Genomic DNA, 22,509 nt, shown 5'->3' with positions numbered 1-22,509 from the left:
CAGATAACTCTACTTAATGCTCTGTGATTCTGCTTCTGAGTTGTCGTTTATTGGAATACGCTTGTTGTGTTCAGATAGTGACTTTATTCATAGAGTTGTTTTTTTTTAAATTTTAAATTCTCGGGTATCTTGGTATAGTTTTGATCCTATCGGTTCTAAATGGGGAGATATCTCATCTATCTATCATATGTAGGCACATCTTACAGGTAAATGAAGATTTTCGCAAGTGAGGAGTTTTGAAAATAGTCATTAAATTTGTTTCTCTCACGTCCTTTACACGCATTATCTTTATTTCTTTGTTCCATCCACGGTGTGTATGTGTGCACGCGCGTGCTTGCATTGCTTGTACGTATTTGTGGTAGTGTAAAGTCAACGTATAAAAAAACAAAACAATTTAATCATTTAGTTATGTCATTCTAAATTTACAGAGGAATCCAAATCCAGAGACAAGCAGGCAAACCTGTGGAAACATTTAAAACGGTTGCTGGCGTACTTGAGGTAAGACAAATTTTGGAAAGGGACACGCATACACATTATGGACAACTCAACAAATATTTGAGAAGTGATTCAGGTAAGTCACTGATCCATGATAAGAGGTACCAAAGGGTATTTGGTGCTGGATTGTGGTGCAGAAGTTTGTTCATTTCAAGGCTTGCTAGGGGCCTGTGGGTGGAATAATTTCCTTTGCCCACCTAACAGCTGCTTAGCACAAATAAATGCCTGATTTTATAAGGGAAAATAAAAGCAATAGTAGGAGAGAATTAAAATCCTCCTGTATTCTGTATCCTAGACATGGTGACCCACATCTTCACTGCCCTTGTGACCAATTGGCTTTGGAGTTCATCTTTTCATTTTACGGAGGAGGCAGGGGAAGGCTAATGATCGAGCTTTATCTGCCACATATTGTCTCTTAGACATGATAAGCCATTTACAGTTCACAATTCTTATGGCCACTGGGCTATGGGCCTTTTACAATACCATTTAAATAAAACCACTAAGGACAGGCTGATATTACTGCATATTCAAAAAAAAAAAAAAAAGACAGGTGTGAGGCAGAGAGATACAGGTTCTTTCTATAGCCAGTAAATTATCAAAAATTGGTTGTCTGCCAGAAGAACAAATAAGATTGTCTTTGACACAAAGCTTAATCAGTGTTTGATGTAGTTTTTAGTTATGGAACATTTTCATGGAAAGTCTTGATTGTAGGCATGTTACACTACAGTAATGACAGTACTGTAGTGAAAGGTACATCGTGGCAGGAGAGACTCCTAAAATAAATGGTAGCTGTCATAATGGAATGATTAAATTAAGGGAAGTTGTCAGATGTTGACTGTACAAGTGTGAGCAAATAAGGTGTTTTGTTTTTGCCGTGTTTACATATTGGTCAAGAATGATGGGAGGGTCAGGGCTTCTGCTAAGGCTAAATTCTTTGGGGTCCCAGGGACCCCTTCTTCAGATTTTTAAGGGGTCCCTGTTCTTCACCCAAATTTGGAGGGGACCCCATTGTCGAAAATTGAAGGGGTCCTCCGAACTTTTAATGCGTACTGTTTTTTGCGTAAGCAGAAGCCCTGGAGAGTAGCAGTTTTAAATATAGTGGTGATATGTATTCAGTTTTAAATATAGTGGTGATATGTATTTTTGTACTTGCATGCCTTCAGCTGTGAGATCTGTATTTTCAATGACTGATTCTTTGTTTGGGGTTCATATATGTACTTTACAGTAGATCTCAAAAACAAAAACAAGTCTTTACTGTTGTTAATTCTACTCTGTATGCTTCCGTATTTTTCATTCACTGGAACATTCAAGTGACCTCTATCTAAGCTAGAGTTGTAAGTAATTTTTATATCTAAACATGGCGAGCACAGTGCATTAGGGGTTCTGAAATTCATGTTTAAGAATCTTTTTTTTTTTGCAGGAAAGTCTTAGGAAGCTAAAACTTGCCAATGAGGTAAAAGTCAAAACATCAAGCAGAACAGATAGTAATGTCCATGCCTTGTGCAATACAGTCCATGTTGACTTAATTCCCAGGTAAAGACTAAAATATCTGCTTTTTCATGTGAGTCATATATTAATATAAAAGTGATCATGTTTTTATATAAAAATGGATTAAATATGGAAATGAGTAAGGAACCCTGATTCACTCTGGGAGAGATTTTGCACTAAGGGAAAGAGTCTGTAAGATTGTGAGATGTCATAATGTTGTAAGTAATATTACAATCAAGAGTTAAGAATACATTTCGTACATGGATTTCCATTTGAATCTATAAAAACTCTATGATATTTTCCTTGTGACTTTATAGCAATGGAAGAAAAGTTACCAGTTCATTTTTATTGTTTGACCCCATAGTCAGAACTTTATTTATAGTAGTTGTTTTGCTATATTTTAAGCTATTTTGGGGAAAGTGCAAGGAAGAGACTGTTTTTTAAATACTTTTTCTTTGTTTGGTGGTGTGAACAGAAAAGACTTCGAGTTTGATCCAGATATCATAACTTCTCTCTTAAATTATCACTTGAAAAAATCTAAAGAAAACATAAGGTCAGTATTATTATTTTTCCTTGTTCACTCTGCTTTTGTGAATTCCTTTGGTCATTTATATGAGACAGGGCATAAATCACAGGAAAAAAGGAAGGAAATATAGATAGTATTGTTAAGGCTTTTGGTCTTTCCGAATAAATTACTGTACAGCATTATCAGAGCTGACTGAAAGCATTCTGCACTGGCACTAGTATTTGAAAGGGCAATAATCCCAAAGAAGTTTAAGATTTGTTTTTTTTGCATATGTACTTACCTTTGCTATGACTATTCTTAAAATATTTTCAACATTTCCAGTTCAGAATGGTGAAGTATGTGAAAAAAAAATCTTAATAATAGTGATAGCTTGCAGCACATTTGATTTTATGTTCTAGCATCCTAAAAACAGTCAGAGTTGCAGATGATTTCAGCGCCAGACACCATGCAGCATGGCGATCTTATGTATATCGCTTGGCTGTTATCAAGGATCTAGCTCAGTATAATGGTTATCCCTGGACATCCCTTGAATTTGAAAGGACCCAGCGTGTTTAGTATGTTTTCATATTTCTTGTTTTTACTGGTTTTGTCCAATAACTTGAAAGGGATCATAGTGGGGTTTAATAATAATAATGGGAACTTATAAAGTGCAGCATCATGACCAAGATAGATTGCACTCTCTGCACGGACCAATAATGATATATGAAAGATAACAGCCAGTGGACAGTGAGGTACGTATAGGCACACTGAACAATATGTAGATATGGTACAAGAGTAGAACGTAAAGCAATAGATAAAGGTACAAAGGGATGTAAAGATGATATCGTTACATGATGGTTAGCATGACAGACGGTATTGCCAGGGAATTAAGAATAGCAATTCAGGAATAGTACTTTGTGATCAAATATGTTTTCAGAGAGCGTTTGAATGTAGCATTGGAGTCTGAGTGGCGAATGTGTTGTAGAAGTGATTTCCACTGCTTAGCAGCACAGAGGGTGAATGTTTGTTGTCCGTATGTGACTGTCTTTGTGGGAGGGAAGAAAGAATGCAGGAGTCTGATGAGGAGCAAAGATTTCAGACAGGAGTGTGGACAGACAAGATTTCAGTAAAGTAGTAGGGGGAGAAGCCTTCAAAGAATCCATAGCATAGAGTTGAGAACTTGTGGTCTATTCTAGCTTTAACTGGTAGTTTTTAATAGATTATGTTATTTAAATTACACTGATACAATACGTATGGCAGAGGTGTGCAAATTTAGTACAAATAAGCTCTAAACTAACTGAAAAAAAAACCAAACTACAATCTTGTAGATGCCACTAAAATTCTCATCACTTCCTGTGCACTTTCTACATTACTGCAATTTACTCTTAGCTAGTTGTAATATGAAAGTTGTAATATGGCCACTCTCATCTTTTCAGAAATTCTTATTTCTTCTGCCTTATCAAAACACATTGCTGTTAATCTTGCATTCATTTAATGGTCTATCTCCAGAGCACATAAGACAAGGCTGCTTGTATCTTCTATACCATTATCACTGATGTAGCTCCTCTGTTCTTCCTGACAATAGCTTTCACTGTCAAGGTCAGGTTTCTCATGATTCTGTTCCTTTTCCTTATAAATACTGGTCATGATTACATTAAAAACTGCACAGTTAGCCACAAATTACACCATAAACATTTGTGTCACAAACGTTTAGGTTTCTCCATATTTCTTGACATGTTCAGTCTTTTATATTTAACGACAAGCTTTCATTTCGTTAATTTTGTCTGCACATTTACTTAATGCTTCAGCTAGTTCAGGTATGAATTTTTTCTGAAGGGTTATTATTGGTATTTCAACAATCCAATCCTTAGTATTTTTGACACATTTAAAATGGCCACCAGTTATGTGTTTGAAAATCCTCTCAGCCCCTGTTCAGTTATAATTCGTTTATTCCTTGTTAGTCCTCAAGGAGGATAGGGCTGCAACAACACCTCGCCAGTGGACCAGGTTTTAGGCAGATTCCCCCTTGTTGAGCCCATGTGGTTCCAATATCCTTTGCCTCACTCTTTACTGTTCTTCTGTTCAGTTATGGATGTGATATATCTGACTGCCCTCTGATGAATAGCAATGGCCTTTGTCTTTAGAGATTTTACATCAGCATTTCAGAGGTTTTATAAAATCAAAATCTTTGTAATATAAGGTAAAGTTGGTACTCTTGCAGAGAGCTTGGAACTAAAACTAAAGGATAAAAAAAGTAAATGACATGACATGGCTGGCATCAGTCGCTCTTGTAGAAACAAATATACACAGATAAAATGTATATGCAGATGTGTGTATGCAGCTGTACACTTTCATGCATACACGTGCTTGCTTACAGCCTTCCTAATTTTACTTTCTATAGATTTGATTTTTGTTTTTTCAGTTACTTTAACTCATTTCTTCTTTGTATTTCAGCCCACCATTTGATGTGGACATGTTTCTAAGAGCAGCTGAAATTTTGTCAGGCTCTCATAATTTCTTATCTTTTACCACCAAAATGTTTCTCAAAAGTCCGGATAGCAATCCAATAAAGAACATGAGCATATGTGTTAAAAAGAGCAGTGCTTACATGGAGGACTATCAAGCCAGTTCATGTGAAGGCATGGAATTCTGGGAGGTGCATTTTAGAAGCAAGTCTTTTTTATACAAACAGGTGTGTATATACATGTTTATGTTAGCATTTCTATACAAAAAAGAGCGAAAAACATTAAAACACATATAGAAAAATATATATCCATCATCCAACAAATTTATTAAAGCACCTATTAAAAGGGTATTTTTTTTACAACGGGATGCAGTTAGTCTTCTCAAGTTTCAAAGATCTTTAGTGTATTTGCCTGGCAATGCTCAACCTTATTCTTTGTCAGTTTATTTAACTTTATTACGCCCAGCACATTTTACTATGAACTTTATTCTAAATGTTCTTTTAATTTTCCTGAATATCTCATTTAACTAATTTTCCCAGACACCTTTATTTAATATTTGCTTCACCTGGGTCTTTGTGACTTCCCCACACTTTCTCTCCAGAAATGGTGAGATAAAGAATAAGACTACCTCTTATAAACAGGTGCGACGCATGATGGGTGCCATGGTGGGTGTTGCAAGAGGCAAGATGACACAAAAAGAACTGAAGTCTTTGTTGGATAATCCCAGCCTTGAAAACCCTGGTATCATTAATGCGCTGCCAGGCCATGGGCTTTACCTCAAGAATGTATACATTCCCAACGAAGGTAAATACTTGCCTGATTCTCATTTAAATAGCATACACAGTTGAAGTGCTAGTGTATATTACTGAGAAGAGCTGATTCTTTTAAGCCTCTGGCTGTGACACTCTGAGCACATGGTAAACTGATGTACCTCCTTTAAGAGTTTTTGCTGCTCAATGGTCATTCATCAGATTACATAAAAGAGAAAAGGATATGGGTGAAACAGATTTTGTTGCATGCACGGTAAAGGATATAAGTGTGAAATCAGGGAAAAGAAAAAAATATGCAAGATTGAAACATAATCTTATCAAAAGAGTTTCAAAGTTGCAAACAGAGGTGGACAGCCTTGTCGAAGTCAGTTTTAATACCTCGGTGTGTCATGGGTGTTCTTAGATATGTTTGTCAATGACGGATTAATTTCAGTACATGACACTACTTAGCAGGCTTCAGATGCTTAGAAGCGTAAGACAGGAAAGGGGCAGAGAATGGGAGGAAGGATACAGTGTCACATGTTACTTCTTATCATGAATTCTATATTTCTGTGGCACCAGTCAACATTTGGTCATCCAGTCTCTTTTAAGACTGAGCTGACGAACATTGATGTCCTGAGTTTAGAAAGTTGACAGAGAGGGGGTATCCTAAGCGGCAAAAGTTTATGAACTGTATGCATAGCACTATTGTGGGAAAGACTGATAAGGAAATTGAAAAGGAATTGATATGACTGAAATAAAGCCATTCCCAAGCAAATAGATTTTGAAACTGTAGAGAAACGTACATTTTAAAAAAGAATGAATTTTGAAATATTTGTTGCAGTTCTTGTTTATGTACCAAAGGAGCAGCCGGAAGAGGGATTAGCAGCAGAAGACAAAGATGTGTGCCCAAGCAAAACAGAGGAATTATCTCAAGAAAAGGTGGCTGTCCCATCATCCATGCTTGCTCATCCAGGTGTTTCTCTTGATCTGTTACATTTTGAAAAGCAGACACCGACTGAACTGACAAATCATATTTATCAAGCTCAAAGAAGTAGTGCCAAAGAGACTGCAGAAGCTGAGGTGATCAACAGCTAACAGTGACTTAGGAAACACAAGATCACTCCAGGAGCAGCATGCTGTGTACAAGGGAAATAATAGAAATAAGTAGCAGCACCAGAGGGGAACTATCAGTAACATCAAATCTGAAAACAGTGGTTTGCTCTCTCTGTGGAGCTCACCGTTTGCAAATACTGTTAAATTCTATGAGTTTTGTGTCAAAGATTAAATTGTACTATGCTTAATACTGCAAGAGAAAGACTTTTGTGATAAGCATGTCTGTTCATCCAGCTCCACCCCAACCAGTAATGTGGGGTTACCAGCATAGGGCATAACAGGTCAAGGTCAATGTATGATAGTGCTAACATCTGCTGCATGCTGAGCATACACTTAAGCCCCTTTTTAGTTTGAAAAGGGACGTATGGGAAATTCTCAATAAATGTGAAAGAATTTTTGCTTTTGTTTATAGTCTAGCAAAGGGTCATGTATGTATGCATGAAGAATACATTAACGCACTTCACCGCCTTTTTACATTGCATCAAATGGCAGAGAGTAGATGGCTATATATCAGCCATAGTTGGTAACTGCAGTCTGCATGTGAACAGCAGGCTTTCAATCACTTGCGTTTTAATAGTCTCTCCTTTTTCAATCCAACTTCTGGCGTTTGGAATATGGTCATGGTGGAGTTGATTCCACGAAAGAATCTTTGGTTCCACTCAGGAGGGAGATTTTTGGTTGAAATGACTGGCCTCTGTTCATCTCTTTGCCAGTGCACATCAGTCGATTGTGCTTTGCGATTTTCCCAGGAGTCATTTTTATATAAAAGAAACATTCTTGTGACCGACTGCACTTTATTGTGAAGTTGTGCAAAAATCACTCTTAAAATTTTATTAATGTATTTTAAAAAAAGTCTTTGTCTACCAGGATACATGTGTACTGATCTATTGCTCTTACCTGGAAAGTTCCTCTATAAATCTTCATTAAAGTGCAATAATGGTGAAAGCAAAGGCAATACAGAAAAGCATTGATATAGTTTTTAAGAACTTCAACACTTAAATCAAATAAATGAACTTTAATTTATAGGTGCTTGAAGGCATGATTCCTGGAATGAAAGCATACTGGTTGATCTCCCTGCTATATGATCCCTCTTCGTTAAGACTCAGTTTCATTGGATTTTAGCTAGTCCTAAAAGGTAGGATTTACTCTAAATTTTCTTGATCCTTACCAGTGAGTGGGGAAAAAAAATTAAATTCCAGTCACAAGTACTTTTATGTCAGTAGTCACTCTTTTATTGACAGAATTGGTTTCACACATCACACTCAAAAAATAGCCACAGCATTGGAAGCTATCACTGCACAGTGGTTTCTTATTTTTAAAATGATTCCTTGATTTCAAATATCCACAGTTGAAAACAGGTGTTACAGATCAATGAACATTTTTCTTCCTAATGTAATATTATATACAGTGAGATTCCTATATCAAAATCAACTTTATCTATAGATATTTGCATACCTTAGACTGATAGTGGTTTCAATATCTGGCAACACAGTCAAAGATATGGTGTAATCAGTTCAGCCCAGTTTGAAGACCTATTTTTGAAGCTTTTTACCTGGAATTATTGGCAGCCTTGAGTGATAGCATATTAAATGTTACATGTCATGTAAAAGGAATGTAAATGAGTTGCTGTCTCAGTCCTAATCAGAACATTCTCTTATTTTGCAGAGATCTGCTTGACACTTTAATCAATACAGAAGCCTAACAGCAGGATCCAAAGTATCAAGCACTGTTTGCATTAATACAAACTTGTGCATCTTATGTGTAGGAGCTAGCAACTGCATGGAGTACAGACTTGTTGCACAAAAATAACAAGCATTTCACAACACTGCTCACCTGACTGCAAAAACACCTTTTGAGTGATAGGCCATTTTAAAGTTTTTGTTATTTTAAAGGCAAAATTCAGTATAAATTTTGCGTTCTTTTCTGTGAACAGCAGTTAGTATGAAAATGTGCATAAAACCTTTGATAATAGAGAATAAATAACACTTCATTATGTTGTATATAAAGACTACAATCTAAAGGTGAACCGAAATGATCTGCTTTGTTTGTAGAAAAGTTGCTTTGAATTTCAATCTTACAATAGAAATCTGACACTTATATACAACCACGTCAATAAACAAAAATGTTAACATTCTTATTTTAAATGTATTTGGGAAATGGTAGTAGTAAAATAGGTATCTTCAAAGAAAACAGTTATGTCCGTAGGTAAACTCCATACTACTAAATACAAGGGGAAAAAGAATGTTATCAAAGGATGATAAATAAAACACTCCCTAGAAACATGCCACATACAGCTGATAGTAGTTGTCACTGGGAGAGATTCGTGCCCACTACACAAAGTCAATCTTTGCATTCCATGGGAAAAGGAGCAGATGCATTTTTTTTTTCTAACCTGAGGAATAAAGAAAATATTTCAGCAAGTCACCACATTACTAGAAAGCCACCACTTTTCATAATGTACAAATACCTGCATCAGCAGTACAAAAATGCATCTGATAAATCTATATGTACAGAACTGAATCTCCATTCTACAGAAAATCAGAATGCCAAGACAGATTTCATGTTTGAAAGACCTCATGATAAGCAGAAAATACTCCACAGCTGCTCTTCAGAGGGTATACAGGGGACTTCCCAAAACTAACCTTCAAAAATACAAAAAGTACTCATAGGTCACAACTTTAGAAATACTTCAAAATCCACTGCAAGAACCAATTCTGTTAAGCACATCAATCTTACAGCAGCACACAGTTCCTCAACAGCTTAAAAAAAAAAAACAACCCACACATCACAGAGCAACTATATGTTCCTAAAATATACAGAAAATTGTAAAGATTTGCTTGAGAACTCTATCTAAACTATCAAAAATACTATTCCTATAGTTTTCTTTTATATAACTAGTCTTAGCGAGCTTTGATTTAAAAATTTTATTACCACAAATGCCGCAGTTATTATGAGGAACAAACAGCCACAACTGGATCATGTAATTACATAAACGCTGAGTATGCCCATGGAAAATATTTAGTATCACTATCTATTCCCACTCTGTAGTCCCAGGGGGCTTTGCTGTCAGATCATACAAAACCCTAGATATACCCGGAACTTCCAACACAGCAGACACCATCTGTTCCAGAACCTGCAACATGACAACTTATATCCAGAATGGAGAAGAACGAAAACACATTACTCTCTACTAGTTATCTTTCCACTATATGCAATCTAGTTAAATCCAATAGTTTTTACCATTTTCTTTCACGCAACAATAGTTGTAAACAATGAGTTTTCCTGATAAAGGAGAGAAGGAAAGCATCTTAGAATTTCTGGTGGGGATTACTAGTCCCTTTCCTTTAACCATGATCTAGACAACTTGCAAATGACTCATGCTGCTGTTTCTCTTTCTATTTTCAAGAGCAAGAAGCATGGCCTTGTGCTAACCATGCTGGCACAGCACAAAACACTAACAAACATTGTGCTAACGATATGAGAATCTTAAGAAGTGCATTGGATGATGGAATGAGTCAGAGTTTTTTAAATTAAAAAAGTATAAACTGCTATAAACCTGAATCAAAAGTTTTCATCTAGCATTAATACTCACATTGTGCATAAATGTGTACACTCCCACCTGCTCACACCTCTGACAAGTAACTAATAGACCCTCGCTGACTCTGAACTGCTACATTAGACCTTCCCATTGTTTCATATTTTTTTGTAAACTGTCAGTTTTCAACTGCTTTATCTTGTTCATTTGGATTTAAAAAAAAGAACGAAAAAGATGTCAAGTCTGTGTTCCATGATGGTTTATATGGGAGGGGTAACTAATGGGCATGGCCCATTACATGGGCAAACTAATTTAAGATCACTAGACTCCTAAACCCTGAAACGTTAAAAGGTCCATTTTACATGCAGCACAAGGAAAGGAAATACAACACAAGAAACTCACTTCCACAGGCAACTGTTTCCCAGGCTCTGCTGGCACTCCAGTCATGAAGTCGTTGGTGATAAATGTTCGTATAACTACTGAACGCTGGCAAGATGGTAGATGCATCGTGGGATCACGGTCAAAATGAATCGGAATGAGAATAATGGGCATCTGGCTGATGTTGGACATGAAACCAGACTCTTGAAGAACTGAGGTAGCTTTAAAATCAGCTTGCCGCAATGTACTTAGTACTCCTTTTGTGAGGAAAGTGGGAGTGATGTCCTCAATCTGGTATTTGATTAGGCTCCCATAGGCATATACTACTCTGAAATAACAGAAGGAATAATTTTTGAACTACATGACTGTTTGGTTGGAGCATGCCCCAAGTCATTATAAAACTTCAAAATCATACTGACATACAAATAAACTGCCTGTGTAACAACTGAAAATATACATTAGGAAAAATTTGAATGGACTGAAAAATCTGCAGAGTCAAAGTAGTATTGGAACATTATAATAATGCATATGAAACAAATAGCCCTGTTAAATGTTGGAAAAAATTTTGAATATAATCATAATCTGACCTCCTTTGTAATCCTAGCTCTTTCAACAATTGATTTTGAACTAATCAGCCACTTACCTATTTATGTTTCGGCAAATTCGAGGTATGATCTTAGCAAGTTTCATGAGATCACTCCAACAAGGTGGTTGATTGCTGGAGAGTGCCACAACATAACTATATGTTCTGCAGTCACCCTAGGAAATTAAAACCATTTTAAGGAAAAACACCACAAAAGGTATGTCAGTGATGCATCCATAAAATTTTGATAAGAGTTCAGTTTTAAAACTATTTCTTCAATAAATCCTACAACTCACAGAAAACATTAAAAATAACAGTGCATAAAAGCATGCTCAGAATATAAAGGTTATTACTCTGAACTAATGACTACAAAATTGTAACCAGAAGAAGCATTCTACCCCAAAACAACTTTTCCCTCTTATATTTGATCCCCCCTCCCCCGCCTTACTATTATTACCTGCACACCAACTGTTTTGATGGGTAAAAGTGTAGCAGCCAGTTCAGACTTGCTTGAGATTGTTTTTAGCAGTTCTTGTTCCTCATCTGATGTGCTGTTTCTGACACGGGACAGAAGAGAATGTGGCTGGAAAAGTAAGAACCAAATCTGAAACCTTTTCTCAGTCTTTTTCTCTGCTGCTTCTGTTAACCATTAATTTACCTCAGAGTCAAATACTTTGTTAAGAGATAATAAAGAACTATCTTCTGAACTTCAACACAAGTATCGACATTTGCTGGAAACTTAAGAGGAAGGTGATGGGGGTTAAAAGCACATATTAACTGGTCAAAGAAAAAGTGGGCAGAGGAAGAATGCTTTAAATCTCCATTACAGCACGAAAACACAGAAAAAGTATTTTCAAACAGTGAACATTTTTTATTATGATGTTTGCCTGGGGCATAGGCCATCGACGACAGTCTTAACTGTTGTCGATGTTTTGGTAGCAAAGGATTTGTTTTTTTATGGGGTGGGGGTGCTGGCCCCACGCCCAACCCTCCTCCTTTTTCAGCCGGGCTTGGGACTGTCCTTGGCGGAGGGCAGCCAGCTCTGTAAACAGATGTCACGTGCAGAGAAAGAACAGCATGCCCAAGACGAGAAAATGAACTCAGGGCAGCCAACCATCACTGTATTGGTGACAGGCGCTAACCATTGCGCCACCAGGCCGCTGCTTTTGCAACAATGGTATTGATTTAAAAAGAAAAAATTTAATGTCCTTATATCACTAGGTTCTTGGAATCCCAATGTGAAAGCATCAAAATCAGTCTCAGATTCTGAATACAGCATGCCCCTCTATTTACAATGCTTCTAAACAGATGTAGATAATTGTACATGACTGTATAGTATTACTGATCAACAATGTAAAGAATATAAGCACCTGGACGGACTACAGGCAGAAAAACTACTACCACAACTGATAAACATATTTGCAGGAAGTAGGGGAAAATACTATAATGGGTGCATACCGTTTTTAAAGCACTGATGAAATCAACAATTATTTTTAGCATTATGCATGTTTCTGCAAAATCCCTGCATATATAGGGCTCTTCTGCACAGATGACACGTATTGCTAAACCTGGACCTGTACAGGAAAAAACAAGGGTTTAGTCACATCAATACATCCCATATTACTTGCTGCACAAGAGAGATGATAGAAAAAAAAAAATCTAGTTTATTGTGTAACATACCTGTCCATTCAGTTCTGTATCAACACCAACTGTATACTATAATCATCAAAACATAACTCATCATTTCCTGATGCTCTCTCCCTATATATATATAAAATCCATGCTTAACAAGTCATACTAGTGGGATAAGAGCACAAGATCTACAATGCATCAGTGAGGTGAACATTAATCTCTTAACACTTTTCTGCTTAAATGGATATTCACTAAAATATCTGCAACATATATTAAGATGTTCAACAGAGTTAAGTTACAGAATCTACGACTTCAACCAAAATCTGAGAACGCTTTATATGGTACACTAAAGGTACAAAATCAAAACTGAAGATTGCCTCAAAATATGGAAATTAGTCAAGCATACATGTAAGCAACTGAAAGCAATAACTTTATTTTTTAATTACAGCAGGGAATAATTTCAGATTAATGATGGAATCTTCTGTTTACCTGGAAAGGGATGTCTCTGCACAAGCTCAGGTGGTAAACCAAGGTCACGACCTATGGCTCTTACTTCATCTTTGTGGAAGTCTTTAAGAGGTTCAACAACACGCCCCTGCAATGACCTTTATCTTTGAGCCAGATTTATACGTTGATGCAACAAAACCAATCCCTCTCATACACACACATGCAGACACCTTGAACATATAATGCTACAATAACAGTGGCAAACACAGAAATCATTATTGACTTAAAAAGGTCCTAATCTGTGGCATCTTGGTGTGCTGAACATGAATATGACCATGAAAATTTTTTACTGGCTCTCATTTTCAAGATATTTCTATGTTTAACCAGGTAAATTTATCCAGCAGGACTGTATTAACATCCTAAATAATCCTAGAATGATGTAATATTGCATCACATTGCATAATACCATCATACACAGATCATCCAGAGTTTATTGCATCCTTTTCTGTTGGAGAGTACATATTAAGCACACCTGTTCTCGAAGCTCACGGACAAGGTCTGTGTCATTGTGGTGGGTTTTGATAGCATCTGCCTTACCACTAGCAAGTGTAGAAGCACTTTCTATCAAGTCTGGCCTCAGAGTACCTTGTATCACATGGACAAACACACATTTTCAACAGTCTTTGAGGATATATGAAATAATATGAAACATCAGAAGGAAACCAAAATGAAAAAAAAAAAAAAAAAGTATGGTCAATGCCTTGAAAATGAGAAATTAACAATCATGCAATTTTCAATTCTCAAGCTCTACTCCTACATAAAAAAGATATAGCTGAAACATACCTTGACCCAAAAAGACATCTTCTGGTTTTAAATTTAGTTCCTCCACAACTTCATTTGCTACCTGGAACATGTTGACACATGGTCAACACAGACATTAAAGCTTATTAATAAATAAAAGTACTTAAATACAAGCATTAGAAGTGTTAAGATTTTTATTTCTGATATCTGATGATTAATGTGCAGAATGACTGCTGCAACAACTAACAGTGCCAACTTTTGAGATAGCTATTGTCAGTTAACAGTCTTATTACAGTAACTTTATTTTTTTTGTAGGTAGGAGTAGACTAGGTGAAAGTCGAAATTTGGCAAAATTGGCAAAGTTTACAAGTTAAAAAAGCCAAAGAATACCCTCATGAAGGTGTCACCAATTATTTTTCTTTTCTCTTCAGGATTTGTTGTTGTGTTTAAGGTATTGGTTTTCCTTTTGCGTGAGGCAGGATCTTTATGATCAATTGGGACAGATGTTGTCCCGCTGTAGAAAGTGTGTGCTGCATTGATCACTGAAACATGCATTAAAATAACATTTTTGGTGATAAAATGCCTTTCTTTTAGTGCTCTACCAGATGACATGGCTATGCGGAGTTCACCCTCCTAGCTATCAGCGTATACATGATCGTCAAAGGCTGGGGCTGCAGGTAAGAAATGCCGAGTGCCTTGTCATTGATTAATGCTGATCCTTAGCACCAGCAGCAACCAGGAATGCAGAAACAGTCATGCTAACAGATGGCCAGTACTCAGCCTGTACAGCAGGAAAAAATATCTCTAGTCTGTTGAAAATCCTCTCTCAGCCCCCATCCTCTACCAAGTCAAACACCAATTTAAAGTCAGAACTGGACACAGGGTAAGGTAACGCAAGTGAGACAGTGGCCATAATGTAACAATGAATTGCCAAGCTAATCAGAATGGGTGGGGAACCAAGCTAAAAGGGGTGGGGGATTGCTGTTTTACATCGAGCCAGGAACTAAGGCAGCCAGCACTGTAAACAGCATGCCTGGATTGAGAGCTGAACCCAGGACAGCCAACCTTCACTGTATTTGTGACAGGCACTAACTGTTGTGCCACTGGACCGTCCTACTAAGCTATAAGGCTATGCAGCCACCAAAGAAAACTACAGTATAGAATATAAATGAGGGACTCCACCAAGAGGATGAACATCAGGCTGCCCAATTCTCTGCGGCACCAAGACACAATACCTGGAAAGAATTGGATATTACAAGTGAACTGGTCGAGTTTGTGTGCTTGTCACAGAGGGTGTCATAAGGATAACAGCCCACACAGTGATGGTGGCTGAACCCACCTGCTGAATGACTAATTGGGGGTTGTTTTTTAAAAAATTTATAATGGAACAAGAAAGGGGGAAGATGATTTAAGTCAACTGCTGCCGGCCAGCACTTCATTTCCCAGAGAGACATGGCAAGTGCCAAGACACGTATTGGGGAGTGAATGCTGCGTCTTCCTAGAAAGGTGTGGTATCTGTATTTTTGTACATCTTGGGATTTTTGGGTGTGGAATTTTTGAAATATTCTTTTGAATAGATATGTGTGAGTAATTTTGTTCTCGTTTATAACTTTTATAGGTGCAGTTTGATTGGTATCCTGGAGTATTTGGCCCAGGAAAGTTGAGGTCGCTCATCCTCAAGAGGAAGCGCCAGTTTGAGCAATATCTGACCCCAAGAGTCAGCGTCTGATATGGAACAAGGTTAGCTGCTCGTCCCTAGAGACAGCATCATATTGAGTTGTGAGGTCGCTCGTCCCCAGAGACAGCGTCATTTAGAGTATTACGTCTGTCCCCAAGTAGAGATGCCAGTTGTGTTTTATTGTTTGTCTCTAAATTTCAAGATAACTTATGAGTGTGTGTGTGGATATATAAATATATTTGGATTGTGGATTATAAGTCCCCAGTGACTGTTGATACAGTGAAAGCAGTGTTGAGCCGAACTTTACACTTCTTCATTCTTAAGTTGAACTTCAAGAAAAGGAACTTCCTCTCAGGACTGAATTTCAAATTAGAGATCATTATTAAGTAATAATACTATACCTTAGATAGTAGTAAGGGTTAACTGATGTATGTTTACTATGAAATTCTTTTCAACATTTCTTGTTTATTTTTCATCAATTATTATAGTAAAAATTTAGTTAATTTCACTAAATATATACAAGCATACAAAAGAGGCAGTTATTTTCTGACGAAAGAATGCGCAAATGTCTATGCGTGTATGGGAACAGGAGTGTCTATGACAGTGCTCCCTGTTCATTAGTCAACTCTGACTAATCAGGAGAGTACAACATGAATCAGATAGCTAGTAGGGCATGTATATTCCACACACTCATGTCATCTGGTACTGTACAAAGATGAAAACCTTTTGTTAAAGCACAACATAAAAATATTCCTATTATCCATGATGCCATTTCCATTTCTCCAACTCGTAGCTCCTGCACACTATATTCTTTTTTCCATTACTATTGTGATTTAAAAAAAAAAATCCAACCTCTTTTTTTTTTTCTTGTTTAGTTTTCAATACAACTCTTCATTTACATTAGAAGACACAGCCTCACCAAAACCTGCATCAACAACTACCGGCAACAGCTTAAAATCTGAACCACAAAATAACATACCTTTTACTTTAAGACCCAAGGCTCTCAGTGATTCTTCTACCTTCTTGCTTTCATTTTTCCTCATAAAGCCATTGTCAACATGAACTGCTATCACCTGGTCTTCCTTCAGAGCCTTGTGTAACAAAGCTGCACACACAGAAGAATCTACACCTCCACTGAGTAGCATCTGCAAGCAAAACACCTCTGTTATATTAACACCTTTACAGCCTCATTTACTTTAGTTATTCATTCATTTTTAGAGAAAGCATTTATAACTCACGCAGCTGCCTCTGGCTGAAAGAGGTATACCCAGCTAATTCTATTCAGATTATCATTTAAAAGATCTGTACATTCTTTGATCTAATTATAAGATATAGTTTACTTAGTTTTAATTTTATATGGTTAGTGTGTGAAACCCCTTTAAACAAACCCACAAGTTTATTTAACTTAATTTCTTTTGTGCTATTAGAAATTTCTCCAAAAACTTTTATGTTTTCAATCGATATCTTGCACACTTCTGACAATTAATCAGGCATAAACATTTGCTATTTACAGATACTGTATCACAGGTTTTTTAAAAAGCATCCTTCCTAAAAAAAATTATCAGTAGTCTAGTCTGCAGATTAAACATACCAATACTTTGTGACTGCCCACTGTGTCGCGGATGTACTGTATACAAGCTTGCTCTCGACAAGACATGGTGTAGGTACCATGACAGGCACAAACGTCATACAAGAAGTTTCGTAGCATATTTTGACCATTTACTGTAAGGTCTACTTCTGGATGAAACTGTAAACCATAAAACTTTCTCTTGTCACACCCAATACCTGTTAAATAAAAAAACAAACGTATATATGACCCAGCACATACTATGATGCCCTTTTACAACAGCCAGCATGCATAATTCTACTATTCTGCATACAGTATGGAAGTAACTGCTTGCAAAATCAACGAGGCAGCTTTTCACTTCCCAGATTTATAAAAAATGTTAAATTACTGTCAGAATTGTATTTCTCAATAAAATGAATAATATGCTACTTAAATATCCAGATCATAAAATCCCATTAATAAAACCTGCAATGAAGTTATTAGAACGTGCAATAATCTGGAACCCTTCAGCAACTTCTTCAATACTATCTCCATGTGTTAGTAGCACTTCCTGTTCTGTCTTTAGCCCCCTGAAAAATAAATTCAGAAATGCAAACCATATTTTGAATTATAATTTCTAAGCAACAATGCACCAAACTTCTACTGAAATAAAGGAAAATTTGATAAATCATTTTTTTGTCATTATCTTTCTTTCGAGTTAAATATTTATCTGATGCAGTCATCCCCCCTCCTCCCTTCCATCCAAAAGACAAAACTGTATAAAATATCAATAAAAATCACAAATAGCAGGCTTTCTATGGAACGTTACTACTGGTTAATTTATGAAAACATCTACACCAATACCACCAGATGTAGGCATTTTACAATGGGAGTTACTCCATCAAATAACTAGTAATCTAAAAAGCTTTGAAAAAGAACAGTTCAACAATTAGGTCTGAAGGGGAAAAGGAATCTTACTTAAATATAGGAGACTTTGTGTCAACAGTAACTTGAAACTGCCCATCTTCTCTGGCATCAGATGTTATAACTGTCCCCTTAAACTCTTTATTTAGCATCTGTAAGCATGCAAAAGTACCAGATATTAAACAGAAATAGCAAAAAAAAAAAAACAAAAAAAAAACAAACAAAACAAAATAAGAAAACCCCATACATTTCTAAAATTACACCAAAAAACTATCTATGCTTTCCCCCAAGTCCTCTAAAATACTCACCCTTCACATGATATCAAGAGTAAATTGGAAGTATTGAAAAAACATGTTTTTTTAAACGCAAAACTGCTCAGGACAGACAACAAAGTTTTTCCATAGCAAAAATACCAAAACTTCAATATTACTTAGCTTGGTCAGTTTGTGAGTTATGCATGGTGCACATTTCTATATATTTTTATGTTTATGGGATATTTTCAAACCACAAAATAACTGCCAATTAAGTTGTTTTTTTTCTTTTTACAGAAGTTACCACAACTGCATGCACAACATACTTAACAGTTCCTACATATGTAAGTATATCATCACCTGCAGTCCATAGCAGATGCCCAGCAATGGTAAACCACAACGGAAAATGTCAGGATCATATCGAGGAGCATCCTTGTCATTGACAGAGCTGGGACCTCCAGAAATAATGATGCCCCTAAAGTATGAAACAGTCATCAAAGCAAGTTTTTCAATCTTACTAAAATTTAAGATTTAACATGATCATCTACGCAGCTGGTTCTCAATGTATGATAAATGATTAGTTTGCATAAAGCTAAAAAAGACTCTTGCACCTGCTAAGTGAAACTTTTCCCATCCCTGTGTCTAACACTCAAGAAAAGATTAACCATGTTTAGAGTCATTTTTAACAATAATTTTAAAACATTTTTTCTAAACTAGAAAGAAAAATAAACAATATTTTAGTAAGAGTTGTTTAGGAGAATTAAACCTAAGACTTTCCTAAAAGGTATAACTTGCACCGGGACATCTTGTATCTGAGCAACACATTTTTCTCCACTGTCTGACATGAACTCCTACAGCCATTTCATAACTATTACAAATACAGACTTTGATTTATTTTATGAATTTATAAACTTCTGACTCAAAATAATTATCCATTACTATGAAATTGATCAGTTTTAAAATGATTTTGAAGTTGTTTTATTCAGAACATAAAGCTAGGATGTGTAAAAACATACACACACCCCAACAGAATAATCCTTACTTGTAACCCTTCTCTTTTAAGGTGAAAGCAGGTGTGTCAAGTGGCAGTATCTCTGATTCTACATTTAGCTCACGGACTTTCCTGTCAATAACCTGTCATGGAAAAATAAGTCAATATCCAAATACAACTCTGTAAACTGGCATTAAAACCAAATGAAACATTTGATAAATGTATTATGTTATTCATGTCTACATCAACATCTCAACCTTTAAACTGTCTCCCTTACTTTCAGATTATTAAACTTATTTCAGTTTTAATCTGGTGCCATCAAAGTGTTTTTGCTAAACATGGAGAGATTCAAAAGAAAAATTTATATACTTAACTTGTTTAATATAAAATTTTATATCTTAGTTTGCATCTCACCTTTCCATACTGTGCTCCAGCATCCAGCACAACAATCTTCTCTTCCATAACCTTGTCCGTTATGCCATTCATATGGCTAATAGAACCGTTCATTGCAATGCCTGACCACAAATGCAACATCCTGTATTAGATGAGTAAGAACTACATGTACAAAATCTTTAATATTCTAATCATCAAAAACTAATGGCATACATCAGCTAACACCAGCATAAATGTCACTAACTGCATACTTCTGAATATTTAGTGTTCATGAAGACAAGAATATGAATTAGCACAGAGTGCCCACTACAATATCCTAGTAATAGCCAGTAAAGAAGAAAGTAGAATGCAAGACAGCAGGCTGAATCATGTTTTCTTCCTACCAAAAAATCTGTTTCACAGATGGGTGATTTTAACAGCTCTGTCACAATTGTGTCAATGTGCACTATATCAGTGTACACATACAGCTGAAACAAAGATTCAATTTTTACAATGGCCTAATCAAAATGCCCTGCCTCTTACGGTCCTGTAAACATTTTAAACAATGATGAACGAGATACGAAAGTCGTTCACAATATGTGGGCCTGAGAGTGATAGCCTGCCCTCTTTTTTTTTTTTTCTTTTTGTTTACTGTCATAATAGTGCTTATGTTTTTGTAACTATCAATTTAAGCCCAAGTGATTACACACATAAGAGTGGAGCTTGAGTTTTGATTTGGCAACTTAAGCCTGTATCATTTTTAACAATTTCTAATGACTTTATCATATTTCTCATCTGTATGTTGCAGGCTTATAATAGCATTTTTCATTGAGTTTATAAAAGCCACTATATTTTACATGATGGTTGTCAGTAACTATCATCAGTTTCTCAAACACCACATTCCAAGTGGACTCAGTATACACTGTATATTGATGCAATGGATATGATGTCTTAAGTCATATACTTGGATCAATTTACAATAATGTATATTTCATTACACTACTTATCTCTTAAGACTGGGTGACTTTTTTAAATACCATATAATACTATTTACATTACTGTTGATTGATGGATGCAACTTTTGCCAGGTTTCAAACCCAGTCCACATTGGTTGGTTGAATGGGCACACCCATGCTGGCCACAGTAAGTCAATTTAATCCTATATTTCTACACCATGTAATGTGCAGAGATATACAAGGTAGTCTGGTACTAGTAGCATAGTGGTAAAACATTTATCCCCACTAGTGAGGGTCCTGGATTCAGATCGTGTCTTGGGTGACATGTTTCTCTCTGAATGTGATTGAGCTGGCTAATGGGGGTTTACTTCAATTGTGTCCCCCGTTATCATCCCTAAGCCCTAATCAACCAACAAATACATTTTATTAGAACTTGTTTCTGGCATCAGTGACATGTCCAACCAATGACCAGCAAAGCTTCATCGGGATGTTTATGACAGTCACATCAGTATTTAGGGAAAAAGAACTAAGAACTGCAGGCATGATTATCATACAAAAAATTCCTCCTTCTCTACCCTATGTTATGGCATGACGAGAAAGTGACCTAACTTAGTACTCAAGTAGATCTCTGGGTCATTATTATCAATTTTGGGGGGGGGGGGCAAGGTATTGCAAGTTGATAGTATTATTAGAGGTCTTATGCAGTCACGACAATACTACACCATAAATCGATACAACTAATAATATTATTCTTGTTAGCTGTGTATGGCAGGGCAGTACATCCTAAGTTCAATGTCCTCGGCATTGTCCTCTGGTACAATCAATTCGGTGTGCGTGGTCCCCAAAACGTTAATGATTATACTATTTTTAGATAAGCTTATTCTCTGCGCAGGAATCAACGTATAGAAGATCTTTTTTTTTTTTAATGCCTTTTTAAACAAAAGTATACACTTAAGACCAAATAAACACCAGGGAAAAAAACATCTAATAATCAACAGTCCTTTAATTCTAATGCAGACTTAATCAAACATGCTTATAAATGAAGTATTTTAAAATACTACATTTAGGTTGTTGCTATGAAGTCGGTAAACAATCGCATAGTATCTCACACTGACGCTATCAGTCGTGACCTACGGTTGACGTCGATGATCTTGAGCGTGATTTGGAGTATCAGCTAATAGTACTGGTCCGCCGTTGTAAATACGCTAGTGCAGGATTGGACAGTGATAAGGAATGCGTACTTCAATTATACAGAGCGCAGACAGGTGGATATTGAAAGAGCACGTGCAACAAATAACCTTACCTTCGTATTGAGCTTCACGTCCCGTTGAGCACAAGCATCTGAAAAGTTCGCGGAAAAGGCACATGAATATTTGCGCATGCCTGCACGTGGGCTTTCGTCATTTCGACCAGCATGCATTTCACACTAATCTACATCCGGCGATAATCTGTAGGATCGTCAGAACCGTAATAAGCACTTAACGCTACAACGTTGGGTGCCAGATATGTAGTATAACAGATTTCCTCTATCTGACAAGAAATACTGCGGATGACGATCTATTAAGAGTGCTGCAGCTTTATTGGAGGAGTCATCTAT

General features: G+C 36.4%; 2 protein-coding genes across 3 annotated transcripts; one reads left to right on the top strand and one right to left on the bottom strand.

Moving 5' to 3' along the window:
• The first annotated feature begins 48 nt into the window (after positions 1 to 48).
• On the top strand, positions 49 to 7,215 carry LOC112556669 (tRNA pseudouridine synthase-like 1). The gene is made up of 8 exons (XM_025225876.1): positions 49 to 206; positions 429 to 498; positions 1,916 to 2,028; positions 2,459 to 2,536; positions 2,908 to 3,063; positions 4,943 to 5,180; positions 5,595 to 5,757; positions 6,547 to 7,215. The coding sequence occupies exons 1-8, from the start codon at positions 160 to 162 to the stop codon at positions 6,798 to 6,800; spliced, it is 1,119 nt and encodes a 372-aa protein (XP_025081661.1). The 5' UTR covers positions 49 to 159; the 3' UTR covers positions 6,801 to 7,215.
• An 809-nt stretch (positions 7,216 to 8,024) lies between these two features.
• LOC112556668 (GMP synthase [glutamine-hydrolyzing]-like) lies at positions 8,025 to 22,354 on the bottom strand. Of its 2 annotated transcripts, XM_025225875.1 has the most exons (18): positions 22,216 to 22,354; positions 20,361 to 20,444; positions 19,999 to 20,099; positions 19,636 to 19,727; positions 18,954 to 19,068; positions 18,397 to 18,494; positions 17,905 to 18,008; positions 17,464 to 17,657; positions 16,852 to 17,017; positions 14,585 to 14,736; positions 14,237 to 14,297; positions 13,926 to 14,038; positions 13,436 to 13,541; positions 12,773 to 12,888; positions 11,772 to 11,897; positions 11,375 to 11,490; positions 10,756 to 11,059; positions 8,025 to 9,951 (listed from the first exon to the last, which is right to left on the bottom strand). In XM_025225875.1, the coding sequence occupies exons 3-18, from the start codon at positions 20,089 to 20,091 to the stop codon at positions 9,850 to 9,852; spliced, it is 2,058 nt and encodes a 685-aa protein (XP_025081660.1). In that variant the 5' UTR covers positions 20,092 to 20,099; positions 20,361 to 20,444; positions 22,216 to 22,354; the 3' UTR covers positions 8,025 to 9,849. The 2 variants fall into 2 exon arrangements, with proteins under 2 accessions (XP_025081660.1, XP_025081659.1); XM_025225874.1 differs by lacking the exon at positions 20,361 to 20,444 and having other exon boundaries at positions 22,216 to 22,344.
• Between the last annotated feature and the right edge of the window lie 155 nt (positions 22,355 to 22,509).

The sequence above is a fragment of the Pomacea canaliculata genome, linkage group LG2 (genome assembly GCF_003073045.1).
Source record: "Pomacea canaliculata isolate SZHN2017 linkage group LG2, ASM307304v1, whole genome shotgun sequence".
NCBI classification, from domain to species: Eukaryota; Metazoa; Mollusca; class Gastropoda; order Architaenioglossa; family Ampullariidae; genus Pomacea; species Pomacea canaliculata.
This window is presented reverse-complemented; position numbering and strand designations above follow the sequence as displayed.